The following is an 18,121-nucleotide window of genomic DNA, read 5'->3' as shown; positions in this document are numbered from 1 at the left end:
AGATCTTATTTTGACATTTTTTCCATTATATCTCTCATACTTTTAAGTTAATTCTGGATAATTATTCTCTTGACATATCATTTTTATAGATTCGTTCGTTCTTTTTGTTTTTTAATTTACTTTTATTTTTTATTACTTCGATCTTATTTTTCACGTTAAGTTCCACTATGGTAGTCTTTTCTTCTATTTTCCTTGCTTCATTTATACTTAAGATTATCTACAAATTATAGACGTACGGAACAATACAAAAAATATTTTATTGAAGTCATCACACGAAACATTTATACAAAACAGAAAAGGGGTAAACAAATGGTAAAGAAATTGAGAAGGTGGGATCAGTACGTTAGGAAACTGTTCGAAGACGAAAGAGGTAAGAATTAAAGCCTTCAGAGAGACAGACGATCGCGGTAGATGAAACCAAATATGCTATCAAAATCCCTACAAGACACTAAAACAGCTGGATGGGACGAAATACCTGTGTAGAAACTAGAGAACGAAAGCGAGAAATAGGAGTAAATGTACTTAGTCTTCTTCTTCTTCTAATGGCGCTACAACCCTTTGTGAGTCTTGGCCTGCTTAACAATGTTCTTCCATTCTGCCCTGTCGGATACTTTCCTTCGCCACTACCTGATGTTCATGGTTTTAAGATCCCTCTCTACGTCGTCTATCCATCTTTTACGGGGCCTTCCTCTTGTTCTGTTTCCTTGGGGCTTCCATCTCTGGACGACTTTTACACTCGATTATCTGGCATTCTTTCTAGGTGACCAAGCCAGTTTAGTCTTTGTGACTTTACAAATCTGACAATATCTGCGCTCTGCATTAGTTCATCCAGCTCGTGGTTCATTTTAATTCTCCACGAACTATCGCTGCGTTGGGTTGGTCCAAATATCTTCCTTAGTATTTTGCGCTCAAATATTCTCAGTTGATTTTCATCAGTGGTTGAGAGGGTCCACGTTTCACATCCATATGTGACCACTGGTATAATTACTGTTTTGTAGATTCTCAGCTTAGACTCACGATTCAGTGACTTACTTTTCATTAAGTCTTTGTATGCATAAAAGCACTTATTACCGCTAAGAATCCGTGCTTGTATTTCTTGACTGATGTTGTTGTTGTCATTTATTATTGAGCCTAGGTAGGGAAAAGTGGAGGCATATTTGTAGGTTTGTCTACCTTCAGATTCTCATGTTCATTCGATTTTGTGCACTCCATGTATTTTGTTTTGCTTTCATTTATATATAGACCAAACGTAGCAGCTTCTCGTTTCAGTTCTATAACTTTTTCGCTTAATACCCTTTTGTTGCGGCTTATAGATAGATCTTGTATTAATACAGCCGTTTATATCCAGTTTTCTAACAACAGCTTCTAAAGTTAGATTAAAAAGTGTTGTTGATAAGGCATCCCCTTGTCTAACTCCATTTTCAATATCAAAGGCCTGCGTCATATCTCCATCTATTCTCACCATAGCTTTGGAACCCTCCAGAGTCATTCGTATAAGTTTAACCAACTTATTGGGTATCCCTAACATAGATAGTTGCTTTAACATCTTTTGTCGATCTACTCCATCAAACGCCTATTTGAAATCGATATACAAGTTGTAAATAGGTATGTTATATTATAAATGTACTTAGTATAACGAAATAATTTACTAAAACAACTTAGAGCTGACCATTGTATCTAAACCTGTGAGACATCCAAAAAGTTGCTGAATAGTATTTCTTTTCTTCTAGAGCTTCAGTAATAAAATTATAGACACTTGTTCTCTAACTTTAAACGGGATGTTGGTTGCTATCTGGCATTCCGAGAGAATTAGTTGTAATCTATCGAACAGCATCTTTTTAAAAACGTTCGACGTCATTGGCTGTAGACTAATAGTTCTATAACACTCAATATCTTCCGTAGGCTTGCCTGGCTTAGGAATTGTGATAATTTGTGTAGTTTTATACAGTGCGACTTGTCTGTAGTCGCCAATTCTTATAATTGCATTAAGTACCTGTGTTAACTACTGTATCTAATAATAAAATTAAAATTTTCTCTTCTCTTAGTTTTACATCATTCAATTTATCAGTTTTACGTAATAACATAAACAAAAATATTTTTAAAAAGATCTTTGCACTTTCTTCTTATGACAAATATTGTATTTATGTGGGATTAAATCACAATTGATTTTAATGAGAATTGCATTTTACATTTTTTTTGACGTTTCGGTTTCCAATGTGGAAATCGTTTTCAAAAAATAAAATGGACTAAAAAATTATGTAAAATAACATTTCTTAATTAATAAATTTGTTTTGAATTTATATATTTGATTTCCAATATGGAAATCGAAATGTTAAAACAAATGTAAAATGTAATTTTCATTACAATCAATTGTGGTTTAATCCCACATAAATACAGTATTTAACTTAAATATGCCACAAGAAAACAATTTCACAACCTCTTATTATATTGCCATAATTTCTAGCAAAATTTCCTTAAAAAATTTATCTGGTTTTCCTTGTTCATTTACAAATCGCTCTATGGTAGTTTCAATACCAATTGATTTACTATGTTGTTCTTTACTTGTAATCCTATTATGATGTATCATATATTTTTCTAGTGTCGAAGAAATTTTGGCAGATTCAGATTCAGAATTCGAAGATATGGAAACAGATGAACCGAAAGTTAAAAATAAGAAGCAAGCCAAAACATGGATTGAAGAAGATCCTGACAACATCGTCGACTTTATTGATCCAAGCGTCATTAGTAAAATCACTGGTGAGTATATTTAATTCAAATTTTTCAATTTTCGAATAGGGATCTTTGATTCAATTCAGAACCGATGTATGCTTAAGAATAGGGCTGGATAGTAGTACTATTCTTAACTTTTGACGAACAGTTTATTATAAATATTTTTTTTTATAAATATAAATAAATTATTAGTGTCTATGTATATAACATATATAAAGTTATAAAACATAAGATTAATAATTTTTACCAAGAAATCAAAGTCAATAATGCTACGGGTCCCGGAATCGCCTGCTGCTACAGAAGTAAAGAAGGCACGCTAATAGGTGACTTACCAAGAAAACTAGAGATGTGGACAGAATACTTTGAGTAACTGTTTAACCCAGACTAAAATACCAATGAAATACAATCACAAATTGGACCGAAACAAAGCAATAATGAGGCCGAACTAAACGAACCATCAGATCAGGAGATAGCGGAAATGATAAAGCAGTTGAAAAATAACAAGAGTCCAAGAGAAAACAGTATAACAGCAGAAATATTCAAGGAAGGTGGACAGCTATTGCTCAAACGAATAACCCGCCTAATAAAACAAATTTGGAAAAATGAGAAATTACCACAAGGCTGGAAAAATGCATCCATATGTCCGATACACAAAAAGGGAGATAAAAGACTATGCCAAAATTATACAGGAATTGCTTTATTGGATGTAGCATATAGGCTATTGGCTTTATTGATAAGAATCCAAGTTATTGCTTTTGCAAACGATATTGCATTGATTATGAGGTCAGCATCAAAACTCATAAGAATATTAAAAAAAAATGGAAACAATTTTGAAAAAGTTCGGACTATGTATAAACGAAAATAAAACAAAATACTTTGAAATGAGAGTAAATTAAATATAGCTAGAAGATATCCTAAGAATAAGTGGCGGAAGTAGAGAATATTGTTTCGAAAGAGTGGATCAATTCGAATATCTTGGAGTGACGATTACAAATAGAGCCGAAGAAGATACTGAAATAGAAAAAAGAATTAATAAAGGAAGTAAAGCTCTAGGAGCAGTAAACAGAATGATCAGGATTTACAAAACGATTGTGCAACCTTCGGTTATGTATGGCTGCCAAACTTGCGGTGTCAAGTCAAAATACACAGAGATTGGAACGATGGGAAAGAAAGATATTACTCAAGATATATGGAGGTACAGAGGATATTGACAGCGTATGGAGAATAAGAACAAATAAGGAAGTAATGAAGCTCTACAATCAACCAAGCATCATTCAAAAAGTAAAAGCACACAGAGCACGTTGGATGGGACATGTTTATAGGATGTCCACAAACACACATGCAAAAAAGTATTAACAGAAGGAGCGGGTGGAAAGCGCAAACGAGGAAGACCAGAAAAGAAGTGGTTAGAAGCGGTTAAAACCGATGTAAGAAAACTAAGAATACCGGACTGGCAGGAAAATACGAAAAACGGAGATGAGTGGAAAAGAAAGTGAAGAAAAGAGAAGCCATGGACTGATAGGTCTGAAGAGCTTTTATATAGATTATATATTATATATGTATGAGGTTTGTCTTTTTAGTTTTACATATGGCCGCTTAGAGGGCGCCACAAATAAAATCTTCCGACACAAATGTAACCTCAATCTTTTGTTAACATAAATCGGGAGTTTCATTGCGATACAGCAAGTTGTGTAGATACAGTGAATTTTTGAAATTAGCAAGTCGGTTGAAAAATGGATCTGGCCGATAACATTTTCAAGCAATAATTTTTTACAATTTTTGGAGAGGATTATCCCAACAACAATGTCTTGCTAAAATGGTTTTTGTGTTTGGAAATAAAGCATCACACGCATCAAAGCATCACAAGCAATTTCAACGTAATCGCTCCAGTCTCAGCGACGAATCCAGACTAGGCCCACCCAAAACAGCAGTCACACAGCAAAATATTGATGCGGTTCGTCAGCTAATTAAGGTTGACCGCCATGAAACATACTGGGAGATAGAGGAATCTTTTCAAAGCATTTCAAAGACCTCGATCCAAACGATCCTACCAACAAAAAAAACCAAAAAAAGAGGTGCGTTCCCAAAGTGTGTCAAAGAAAATGGTCGCAACTTTTGTGTCAAAATCTGGTCATGTGGCAACAATTGCTTTAGAAGATCGAAGAACGGATACTTCTGATTGGTATACAACCGTTTGTTTACCAGAAGTTATCGCGAATCTTCGACAAAGCAATACACAACGGCGAATCATGGTACATCGGGACAATGCAAGTGCTCACACTGCCCAAAAGACAATAGAGTTTTTGGAGCTTCAAAACATCGAATTGTTAAAACATCCACCGTATAGCTTCGACCCAAGTCATAACGAGTTCTTGACGTTCCCAAAGATAAAAAAATCAATGCATGGGCAGCGATTCCAGTCACCAGAAGAAGCCATCGATGCCTTTAAAACAGCGATTTTGCAGATGTCAACTGAATACTGGAATAACTGTTTTACCCGTTGAAAAGCAATAAAGTACTTTAAGTCTATATATTTTTGTCTGGCTATATGCAAAATTAAAAAGGCAACCCTCCTATAAACATCTTCACATCTTCTATATTCAACAAGCTAGCCTAGCATTTGCTAAGCAATGCTGAGATTCTTCAACCAAGGCTGCAGAAGAAAAAACTTCAAAACCTAGTGTAAGTGCTTTGGGGGAAGACATTGTAGTGAGACAAGGAGAACTGACATTTAGACCAATGCTGGAGTAAATGATACAATAGATAAAATAGAAACCATTTTTAAACATAAAATATAGTAACACAGTAAGTAGAACAACAATAAGTCGAACTTCTAGGAAGGCGCCAAAAAATTTGAGTTATAGAGTTTTAGATTTATGGAGGATTTCAACTTGTGTGTAACGTGTATTTTGATTCGACATAAGGAAGTTGAGATTCATTCTTACTAATTTTAAGTTAGAGAGATGAAATAAATAAAAATTAAAGTTATAAACAAACATTTTGTTTATTATAAATCAACATTATTTCAAAACATCATTAAAATAAAAAACCTGGCATTAAAAAGAGCAAAGAGCAAGATGCATCTATGTCTCAGGTATAAAGAGCAGAAAATTCTCGTTCTTTGAGTTGTTGATTTGCTCAACAAAATTCCGTAAAGTATTTAATACTATTCTTGCCTCTTTGATGGAAACCCCATGGATGGCATGTCGTATTATTCAAGTCTTCTACGTCATTTAAAGCATTAGTATCTATTTTCTGAGCTAATGAATCGATAATTTCGTCATCAGATAATGTCTCAGCAGTAATAACTCCAGCATAGCACGTAACAAAGTCCACAAAGGGTATTCTTGATTCAGACACCACTCCACTCCATTCTGCAGGAATGCATGGAATGGCGAAATAGAAATATCTTCGGTTTCAGCTTCTTCTGTTGACGACGATGGAAAACCACAGTGTACATAAAAAAGTGCTGAATAGTCCCTTGCTATGCTTTCCACCATGACATTTATTATTTTTAAAAGGTAAAGTCTTATCAAGAAGACATTTAAAAAAAGTCCCATTTCGTCAGCATTGAAAATATTATCAGGTTCGTAACCATGTAACAAATCTTGCAATGCACTTTTCCATTTGTTACAGGTTACAATGTTCTCCAGAAACTTTTTAAAAAACAAGTTGATATCTTCTTTTAAACTTTTCCAGCCATCCATTGCTAGCCCTTAAATTATCCACGAACAATGATTTAGAGTATATTTTGGCTTTTTTGTAACAGTGGTCCACTAACACTTTTGACATTTTGGCTCCGACACTGCTCAAACCATTTAAGTAAGTACTTCTTCAAGCCCGAAGATTCTGAAATTCGTCTTTTACAGTTTTTCGTCGTCGTCGTTTTTTACAGGACAGATTTTGATCGTTTTGACAGATTTATTTTTTATTATTGTTGACATTGGTAGGCCAAATTGTTTAGCAACATCTTTCTTCTTTTGACAGCTCTTAACAGCTTTGAGCACTTCTCATTTTTCAGCAAGACTTAAAGTTTTCAGTTTACATTTCACAACACTCGTCTTTTAACAATTTTATTTGTAAACTATTGTATAAATTGATGTGTATTGCATTAGAATACTATTACAACTACTTCCGACAAATTTTCAATCGACAACAAATGAATAGTTTTAAGTTCAAATGAAACCAAAATTAATAAAATTAAATACCTGACACCACGCAAGCAAGCGCGTATTAAAGTGAGTCATAAATTCCTTAACTGGTATGCCTATTTATTGTATACTCAAAATTGTTATCTTAGAGACAAGGGTCTACAAATCCTTAAAATCGGTATCTTATTTTTCTTTGAGCTACAGAATAAAAATAATTGAGTTGTAAAGGTTGTATAACAGTGTCCTTACATTGTCGGCAAGTTCTCAAGTCGGTAAATTATTTTTCTTCAAACTATAGAGGTATGTAATATCTTTCAAATAATCGATTTGTAAGGGTTGTGAAATAAAACATTGCTATGTTCGAGATACATATGTCCAACTTAATTTTTCGAGTTATAGAGGCAAAATATGTACCCAAATAGCTTGCAAGGACTCACTGATTATTTCGACTAATAAAGGGTTGAGATTTCGAGTACTGGAAGTTTTGGAACTTGAAGGGAAGGTAACAAAACATTTTTTCGAGTTTAGGAGGTGTTCGACTTATAGAGGTTTGACTAAAAGAGGTTCTACTGTATTTTTTTTAATTAAATTTATTTTTTAATTGTACATTACGGAACGTAGTCTCTTTTAAAGCTTCCCCTTAATTAGCGTGTCAATATTTTTCTATTTCGAGAGGCAGATTGGTACAGTTGATTTGAAGAACAAGAGACCAAAATTCCTTAATAATTTATTGTGTACTTTATTTTTAGCTACTAAACCTGGACTCATCCAACCAACCCTTGAAAAGAAAAAGCCCGAGAAAGACCGAGGATTTAAAACGGCACCGGATGGCAGGCTCATAATAAAAGACGATTCGTCCTCAGATAGTGACGACGACAAAAAACTTAAATTTTCTGATGACTCTGATTCTGATGATGATTCTCAAAGTAAAGTCGAAACGGTACTACTAACAGATCGTAAACGCAAAAGAAGTAATGCTAGCGTCAAAAGTGGATTTAGTTCGGTTAGTTCTCAACCTCCCAATAAATATAAGACTGGAGGTGTTGGTATTCACAGGTATGTGTGTTGAAATTTACATTAATATTTTTCATTACTTATAGAATAATTTCCAAATTCTAGGCAATAAGTTCTCTAAAATATATCTCATTCAAATACATTCTCTAACATTTGTGTTTAGTGTGACAAGTAGAAAAGAATAGTGGATCAACGTTGACGTAATGTAGATAGAGATATATCATTGCCACTGCTCACTTAACATTCAGTAGCGTATCGTTCACGCCTTTCATGTGAATTTTAAAAGTAGAAAATCATATTGGAGTTAGAGGAAATGTATTTTAATTTGAAAAATGTATGTAAACGCCAGAAGTGTGTCTGTATTGATTCGGAATAATATAGACAATGTAGTTCGACATCCGCGAGAAGTAAAAATGAATATGAATAACTATCACGATCACTAGTATTCATGTTGATAAACTAATAGTTCAGCCGAAATATCCACTCCTGTCCTATCTTCTGTTGCCCTACTTTTGTACTGTATTTAATGCAATTTTTCCACGTGTCAAGGAAAAATCGCATTTTCATTGTCTCATGAAAATGTTCAAGATCATGCGACGAGTAAGACAGGGCTGTATGCCTATAATATACTCTGAAGAGTCTCAATAGGCACTCAATTCTGTTGTGGTAAATTTTAAGCTACTATGGGATTGTGTGGGTCCCCTAAATAAACTAGGAGACCGTAGCAAGGTTACAATAACCTGGGTACCAGGGCACGAGGGTCATAAGGGCAATGAAAAATCGGATGAAATGGCCAAACAAGGCCCATCAATGCTGTCGTTGGACCGGAACCCTTCTGCCGCGTTGCAAAAGCAGTAAAAAGAACGGCTACAAGAAAGTGGGTAGCTCGCAAATCTCTGGAATGGTGGAGGAATTCACTAGGACAAAAACAGGCGAAACAGTTCATTATAGAACATCTCTCTCTCTCTTCAATGGCGCTACAGCCCAAATCGGGCCTTGGCCTCCTCCAAACTATGCCTCCAACCTTGTCAGTCCCGCGCCGATCTTCTCCAGGTTCTCATGTCTAGCAAATTTTGCGCGTCCGCTGCCACTTCATCCTTTCATCTTTTCCGTGGCCTTCCTTTTTGTCTTGCGCCCTGCATTTTACTATCTAGAGCTCTTTTCGGCAATCTTTCTGTTTCCATTTTTATTACATGACCAGCCCAGCGAAGTCTCTGAAGTTTAACGAATTCGGAGATCGGTGTCTCTTTGAACAATTGGTAGAGTTCATGGTTGTACCTGGATCTCCATATTCCGTTTTCATTAATATGCCCAAATATCTTTCTTAGGACTTTTCTTTCGAAGACTTCAAATTTTCTTTTTGTCTCTTCTGTCATCACCCACGTCTCGCATGCATAACATACTATTGGTCTGATAAGAGTTTTGTAGACCCTGATTTTCGATCTCCAGTGTGTGTTTTTGGAGCTGAACACATGATCGAGTGAAAAATAAGCTTTGTTTCCCTTTACTATTCTTCTTTGAATTTCTGGTTCTTCTGTTCCATCCGTGTTTAATGCAACTGCTAAATATGTGAAACTTTCTACCGTTTCAATATCGTCCTTTAATTCAACTGTGCGTCTGTTTCCCCTAGCTCTTGCCTGTGTTAACCTTTTTGTCTTTTGAATATTTATTTCTAGTCCGGTCTCTTTTGCCTTTGTTTTTAATTGTGAATATATTTCTGCCGCCTCTTCTGTTCTGCGATACATAATGCTGATATCATCGGCATAGGCGGCAATCTGTATTGATTTATTTGTTAGGAGATTACCTCTTCCCATCCAGCCAGCCCCTCTCCTTACTTTAATCCTTGGACTATTGTAAAGTTTTCAGTGAGCTCATTTTCGACTCGACTCGACTCGACGTTGTGGACGTCAATGTCGTATTCCCACGATTTGTTTAAAATTTGTTTCACTGTGAATAGTTGGTCAGTTGTAGATCTTCCTTGTCGGAAACCGGTTTGATATTCCCCGACAATATTTTCAGTTAGTTGTTGGAGTCGTTTGTTTAGTATGTAAGTAAAAATTTTGTACGCCGTGCACAAGAGGGTTATGCCGCGATAATTTTCGCATTTCAGTTTATCCCCTTTTTTATAGATTGGGCATATAACCCCAGTTTTCCAATCATTAGGGATCTTTTCATCATTCCAAATCTTGTTCATGAGCATATACATTTGTCCTACTAGGTGATCGCCACCTAATTTATATAGCTCAGGGGGGACGTTATCAATACCTGGAGTCTTATTGTTCTTTTGTGTTCGTATTGCCTGTTTTACCTCTTCCATCGTTGGGGGTTCTATATTTTCGGTGTCTCCCTCATTGTGATGCATCTCCATATGCTCTTCATTTTCTTGTGTCCCTAAAAGAGTTTGGAAATAGGTTTTCCAGACCGATTTTATTTTTTTTTTTGGACCACTGGTTATTTGCTCTTCTTGATTTCTGCATAGATTTGTTCGGGTATGTATCCTTCTCTTAAATTGCGTATATATCTCTACGCCTGTCTTATATTGTTGCTTTGAAGATTTTCTTCCATTTTCTGTATATTGCCGTTTTCGTATTTTCTTTTCTCTGTTCGGCATATTTTATCGGCCCTCCGTCTTGCATCTTGGTAACTTGCCCTTCTTTCCATATATTTATTGTGTTCTTCATTTCTTTTCTGTATGGCCTTATTACACTCGTCATTGAACCATTCCCTTTTTGTATTTTTCTTTTTCTTGCCGATGATTTTTCTTGCTGCGTCAATAACTTTTGTTTTGATTTCTTCCCAATGTTCTTCGGTGCCTAGACTGCCTGTGTCTGTCAGTGTTTTTGTTATTTCTCTCTCATAGTTCTGTTTGATGTCTTGTTGTTTCAATTTTTGTATATCTAGCTGTTCTGTTCTTTGTTCCTGTCTTTCCCTCCTGTTTCTCTGAATTCTGCATCTGTATTTTATCTGTACTAGGAGATGGTCAGATCCGCAGCATGCTCCTCTTCGGCTCTTCACATCGTGTATGCTTGATGCGGCCCGTTTGTCTATTAAGACATGATCAATTTGGTTGGCGGTTGTTCCTCTAGGCATAATCCATGTCGCTTTGTGTATGTCGGGGTGTGAGAAAAAAGTCGTCTTAAAAAAGACTTATGATCATGTTTTTTCTACTGGCAAAGTTGATAAGTAAACCTCCATTTTCATTGGTATTTTGATGGAGTGAATGTTTACCAATGGTTCCTAAGAAAAGTTGTTCTTTGCCTATTTGAGCATTCATATCTCCTAGTACGATCTTGATGTCATTTCTTGGTGAGCTGTCGTATACTTCTGTTCGTAGAAATCTTCTTTTATTTTCATGCTATGTTCTTCTGTTGAGCAATGTATGTTAACGATTGAGAGATTAAAGAACTTTGTTTTTATTCTTAGTTTACATATTCTCTCATTCACTGCTTTGAAATCTAATATGGCGTGTTTTATCTTATTGTCAACTATGAAAGCTACACCGAACTCTTTCTTTCCTCTCTCTTTTCCGCTATACAGTATTGTATGCGTTTTTGTGTCTTTTATTCCGTGTCCTATCCATTTAGTTTCTTGTATTGCTGCTAGTTCTATTTTGTATTTTCTGAGCTCGTTAAGTAATGATGCTTGTGCTCCTGGTTTATTCAATGTCAAGACATTCCAGGTACCGAGTGCGTAGTTTATATTTCTTTGCTTAAATCGTCGTCGATAAGACCGATCTATCCGAGGCTTATTTAAAGTTTTCGTGGTGTTATACTTTTTACGGTAACGGGTTACCGGCCCATTGCCCAATCCCCAACCTGGAGAACCATAATTATTTTATTAATTAATTATCATTATAGAACATTCGCCAAAATTTACGGCATACCTAATAAGCAAAGGCAGAAAAACAGCATAGGTCTGCTAACAGGGTACTGTAACCTGAATAGGCAGGTGAAGCTGATTGGATTGGCAGATGATGACCTATGCAGATTCTGTCACCTAGAAGAAAAAACAGCAGAGCACATTTTTTCAGTGTGACAGCCTGGCAAATGTGCGGTTATTTGCATTAGGCTAACAAGAGCCACCGACAAAGAGCAACATGGAAGTCTGGAAGTTATTAGACCTTTTAAAAAGGGTCAGGCTGTAGAATGTAATCTAGGACTAGAGGACCACATTAGATCTGAACAGGCCGCAGTGGAATATACCAAAAGCCACCTCATTGATTGTACCTATCTATTACCCGAAGAAAAAAAAATTGAACACCCAACTTGGAATAGTTTTCTTTTTTTCTCAATTATTATTTTTAAAATGCTTTCAAAGTTTCTTTCTCCGAAATTTGCTTTTCTGAAAAGAAAAGATGCATTGAGAAATTAAACTATTAAAATAAATAGTTTTGCTCTGAAGAATAAATAAAATATCTGCAAAATCGCAACAAAGAACAAAGTAAATAATATTTGATGAAAATAGTGAATCTTACCTCTATTCATTAATGTATTAAATTAGCACGCCTTCGATAGATAGGACATGTAATTAGGCGAGATGAAGATGCAACGATCAGAAAAATTTTCGACCGAAGAGGACCAGTGGGAAGACAAGCCGGAGGAAGACCAAAACTTAGGTATCAAGATAACATAGAGGATGATCTAAAATACATAGGAGTTAAAGCATGGAGAAGAGTTGCCAGAGACAGGGCGAACGGAAGATTGTTCTGAAGAAGGCTTTGGCTCATAAAGAGCTGTAATGCAACTGGTGATGACCTCCATTCGTTATATAGGGAAATTTTCCCATTCTCTAGGATAAGTTGAGAGTCGGCTAAGTTACGAGAACTAATTAATTTCAGTTCGTGCACATTTTTGGCAGTGGTTGCAGTCATTCCGTTATTGAAATACTCCAAAAATATGCTTAGTGGACTCTGACATGTTCAAATAATTATATGCCTATGCAAAATGGATCAAAATTAAATGATTGTGTTGGAACGTTACCTACACACATTAATATCACGAAATTTAAGTCTTCTAGGCAACGCTGCACTCTGTCGTACTAAATGAGGTTATTGTACAAGAGTAGTGGATAAAAGAATATTAAGATTATCTTATCTTTATAATAGCGGAAAGTCCCGTTTTTAGGTGAATGTTATTTCTTATTGTGAATCTATTAGTTTTTTTAATTTTAATTTCAATTGAAGCGGTACATCCTTTTCTTCCATTCGTTTATTAGAACGAACCCTTTTTTATCATCTATTTTGTTAAAATTGAAATATTGATTTATTGTATTATTGTATATAATATTGTTTTTACATTTGGAAAAGATTTCCTATCAATCCACTGTGTTTTTGTATTTTCACTAAAGTTTTCTATTCAGTTATTGCATTGCACACTATAATACATCTCCGTATTATTTCGGTTTAGATTTGTTCGTACGCACACGTTAATATTAGAGTTATCAGAACATGATCCAATTTCTAATAAATCTTCATCGTGCAGTTTTAAATATTTTTAGACAATAAAGTGGTATCACTTTATTTTGAAATTGGTATTAATTTGAAAAAAAAAAAGACAAAAGTATAGTACTAATAAATTAATAACATTTAGGCGACCAATACATCATCGTGATACTATTGAACATATTGATACATATTGAACAAACTCACTTGAAAATTTTTAAAATATATTAAGTTGATAACTATTGGGCTAGACCTGGCAACATTGTCCGAAACTTGGTCTTTATTGGTATATTTTGTGCAAATCGAAAATTTATTTTTGTGTTTAATATTCGACTCTTTCATATTTTTTCAGACCTTTGGGAGGTAGCAGTTCTTCCGTTAAAAGCGGATTTAGCTCAGCAGGTTCTGAATATAAATCTAGAAAAGCAGCTGGAGATGTCAAAAAGAAGGGAAAACTGGATCCCTATGCATATTTACCTTTGAAACGTACATCCTTGAATAAGAGGTAATTTTTTTGAACTTTTTTCTGTGAACATATTTAAGATGCAGTGGGTAAACTGGCGAATTAGATATAGGATGAAAAATATGTATACAGATTGATAAAGGCGGGAACTGACTGCAGTGATCACCATCGCTTTGTAATTTTAATTTAACATTTAAGAATTGTGTGCTTAGTTTTTTTTTTAATGAAACTTCTATAAGCAGAAAATAACGTACTCTTTTGGATGGGGAAAAAATTAACTTGGTGTCAGCATTAAATCGGGCACACTTTGAGTAATTTTATATTATTTCCTTTAATTTTACGTTAATTTTTAAGTTAATTTTACGTTATTCAATTCGACGTTGATATTTTCGCACAGAGTTGCCGTATTGTCGTGTTAGTAGTGAATATACATAATTATGAAATTTAAAAGAACCGAAGCACAATGAACTTTAAAAGAAATAATATATGTCTACTATTTATAGTTCATGTAAAATGCAGTTAAAATACATACATTAGATGGAAATCAATGGAGTTCAATTTGGATACGCACACAATTCATACTTTAATGAATTTCAATATAATTTCAGCGAACAAAAAAATATTAAATTTGACAATTCAGTAAGAATATGAAATCATCGGATTTCTTTCCTATTAATTTTGTTATTAGATGGCTTGTAACGTCCTATATAATTATTTTTATAATTATACTTTTATGACGGGAGATATTTGTTTTCAATAATCCAGGACTTCTGCATATGTCGCTCTGAGTAGACCTAAGAAGGTTGAAATACGTATAAGAGAATGGCAGAGGCCCTGTATTAAAATCAAATCTCAAAAGCCTTTCCACAAAAGAGATCGTTAATTATTAAATATAGTATTAAACTTAAACATTCCACAAGAAAATAGTTTCATAACCTCTTTGGGTAGTAGATTTCACTTAACCTTGCAGTTTAAGTAAGCAGTAACTGTGAACTTAATATTTAAATAAGGAATCGAACAAAAATACTGAGACAAAGAGCACAAAAAAATTAAAAATAAAATGAAAATAAACACCGGACAGGAGAATGTAAGTTACGTACTTTAGGCAAGCTAATTTCGGCAACAAATTTTGTTAATAACGATTGTGGATGTACTAAATTGCGGCGAATTAATGTTGTTGGTGGTGTGGCAATTAGTTGAAGATATGTTAGATGCATTTACTCGTCTTTGGAATATAGGGAAACAAACACGTCCTCGGGACATTATGTTTCCAAAAGAACCAAAGCCGGTTAGTAATAAATATTTTTTAAATATGAAAAGTGAAAGCGTAATGGTATGCAAAACTTTCTGTGATACCTTTTCGGTGTCTAACGGATGAGTTCAAAGGGCGCAAAAAAAGGAAGAAGGTAGATCTGCAGATGAAGATAATTAAGGAAAGCATGGGACAACTAATTAATCATATGAGGAAGCATTTTCCTTAATAAAAGAGCATATTAATAGGTTTTCCAATTACGGAAGCCATTGCATAAGGCTCACAATCCACATAGGAAATATCTAGGCTTGAACTTTTCGAAAGATCTATCATATTTATAAGGAGTACGGAGAAGAGAAAAACACAGCTGTCACAATATTGTGACGTAAATTTTGTTAATAAAACGAAGAAGAAATGCTTGTTACTTTTGAATCTTCAAAATGACTTGGCTTTTCCTAAACTATCAATCTCAACTGCCTACTAATAATATGTACGTTTATAATTTACAAGTTGATGACTCTTCGACAGGTAAGGCTTACATGTTTGTAGGGGATGAGACATCGTCCTCCAGAGGCCCCCAAGAAGTTGGTTTATGCATATTAAGACACACAAAGGATGATTGCAGAGAGACAAAGCATTTAATAGCTTACAGTAACGCGTGCCCTGGACAGAATAGGAACATAAAGATATTATGGGAAAGTATTGTTGAATATTCAACTAACAAAATTGAAACAATAGTTCACAAATCTTGAATATGTTGCCTATGTTAGTCCATTTCCAATAGGTAAAAGAAATAAGAATAAGACTTAATCACAATCTATTTATTCTACCAGACCAATCTATTTATTCTACCATTCAGGTCTAGACCTGAAGATGCATAGCAAATTATAGTATGCGAAACCGGTCGTTGGTGGTAGAATAAATTTATTGTGACTAAGTCTTATTCTTATTTCTTTTACCTAATAGTTCAAAAATTCATGGTATCCGGCCACTCTTTCTTACCAAATGACCGGAATTTTTTAAATATGGAACGGACTGCAAGAAGAAATCTATATTTTGTCCAAGAGACTGGGTTAACATAGTAAGAGGTGCTAAATGCAATTGCTTGGCATAATGTGCAACGTTTAAGATATCAAAAACCACTATGGTTCACTATAAAGAAACTTTTAATAATGAACATTCTAAGTTTTGTGTATGGATTTGTTAAAAAATAAATAAATAAAAAAAATAGGGGGAAACCTCCTACAAATATTTCACTAACACTGGTACGGCTTCACCAACAACCAAGGCCCGTAACTCCTGCGAAAATTAAGGATATGATGGAACTCTTTACATGGATACCATCTAATCAGCACAGATAATTTACTAGTATGTAGTACTATCTGTACGAAGGTGCTATTTCCGGGTTGGAAGAAGGCGAATAAGCTATAATGTTTTGCGAATAGTTCTTCTTTTGTTCAAAGATTATTACGGAAACCAAATTGCATATCAATAATTTCTCCTTCAAATTATAGCATACATTCTGGAGTGAATTATCCGAACAAAGATTTTTAAAACGCGGCTTTGCATCAGGATGACTGTCGGATATGTACTATACTGATTTAGTACAACCCTCAACCTGATTAAAGAGTATGAAAGCTACTCAATTTCGATGATGATTACTGTTTTCACCTGAGTTTTATGGTCATTTATATTGCGTCTTCCGTGGTCCGTCAACAATTTCAATAATAGGCAATATTGAGATATTCAGTATTTTCATTTCTTCTATAATATGTGTTCTGTTCTATTTTTACTATTGTTCTGAAGCTATTTTCTGGTGGCATCTTAATGCAATTTACTATTTTAATTGGGAATAATCCACAATTATACTTTAAAATAGTAAAAAGTAAAATTTCCAATAAAAATGTTAAATTGCATTACGATGCAACAAGCAAATAATTTCAGAACAATATTATGAGTTTTCCAGCCTCATATAAACTTCCTAGATTCCAAGTACCTATTCTTAGTCCAGATTTTATATCAATAATATAATATTGAAGGTCGTACGATGGGGACAAATAGCATTGTAAACCAATTTGGATCCTGTGTGTTTACGAATAAATTAAAAATTGGATGTGGTACTCCGTTAGTGACCCAGGTGAGGAAGCATAGCTTTCTTATCGTCCACGTACGGAGCGATCGTTCTTAATTTAATTCAGTTCTATTTATTTTATTTTGTTAAGAAACACGCATGAAACTGCGTGTTCCATGCGTGGAAGTAGTATATGGTCGCTCCATGTAGTATATAGTCGCTATATCGTTACAGCTACGTCCGTAGCCCGCGATAAGAAAGCTATGTTCCCAAAAAACGCCTCGCAATTGCAAAAAGTGCATATTAAAAAAATCCATGGCTGTCAGATCAAATACTATCATCAAAATGTACAAAGACTGTGGGAGTCCAATATGCTGGAGACTTTCATTCGTAATGTCAATTCAGGTTATGTGTAAGGTTTAAGATCAAGAAAAATAAGGGTTTAATCTCCTTTTTTTAATACCCCCAGTATTTTATCCCTTTTTTTGTTTGCTGTTTTGTCATTTTGTATAATTTTTCAATATTTAGATTACGCTAATAATAATTTTTAATCAAATATCTTGATATAATACAATGATTTTATTTTATTTTTGCATACATCGGCTTATAATGTTAATCTGCTAATTCGATTTACCGAAACTATACAAAATTATTAAATTGATTTTGATAACAAATTTTAATTATTGTGATATTATAGCAGGTATGTTTAATCTACCGTATACCCTCGTTATATGTAGTAGACATACGAAAAGTATGTCCTCTTGAAAATAGAGTTCACCGATTAACACTAAGCCGACAATATGTTAATACTTAACAAAATGTTTAACTATATTTTTATTTTCAGGAAAAAGAATAAGGCTGCTGGCCAATTTAAGCATATAGTAAAAGCAGCAAAATTAGGAGCTTTAAAAGGTGCCAAGGCAAAAAGGAATAAGAACAAATAATTTATTAAGTGTTAAACAATTATAGAAATAAAACTAATGTTATTCGTTTTGTAATG

The 18,121-nt window shown here is 34.3% G+C and overlaps 1 protein-coding gene across 1 annotated transcript in view; it reads left to right on the top strand.

The window, feature by feature from the left end:
- LOC140434870 (RRP12-like protein) overlaps positions 1-18,114 on the top strand; it is a 39,640-nt gene extending 21,526 nt beyond the window's left edge. Inside the window, exons 14-17 of the mRNA XM_072523459.1 lie at positions 2,600-2,757; positions 7,631-7,937; positions 13,688-13,840; positions 17,966-18,114. Coding sequence (XP_072379560.1) covers positions 2,600-2,757; positions 7,631-7,937; positions 13,688-13,840; positions 17,966-18,065 — 718 coding nt within the window. The 3' untranslated portion in view covers positions 18,066-18,114. The remainder of the gene's footprint in view (positions 1-2,599; positions 2,758-7,630; positions 7,938-13,687; positions 13,841-17,965) is intronic.
- The last annotated feature ends 7 nt before the right edge of the window (positions 18,115-18,121 follow it).

This window comes from Diabrotica undecimpunctata, chromosome 2, assembly GCF_040954645.1.
Source record: "Diabrotica undecimpunctata isolate CICGRU chromosome 2, icDiaUnde3, whole genome shotgun sequence".
Lineage (NCBI taxonomy): Eukaryota > Metazoa > Arthropoda > Insecta > Coleoptera > Chrysomelidae > Diabrotica > Diabrotica undecimpunctata.
Note: the sequence above shows the minus strand (reverse complement) of the source record. Positions and strands in the feature narration are given on the sequence as shown.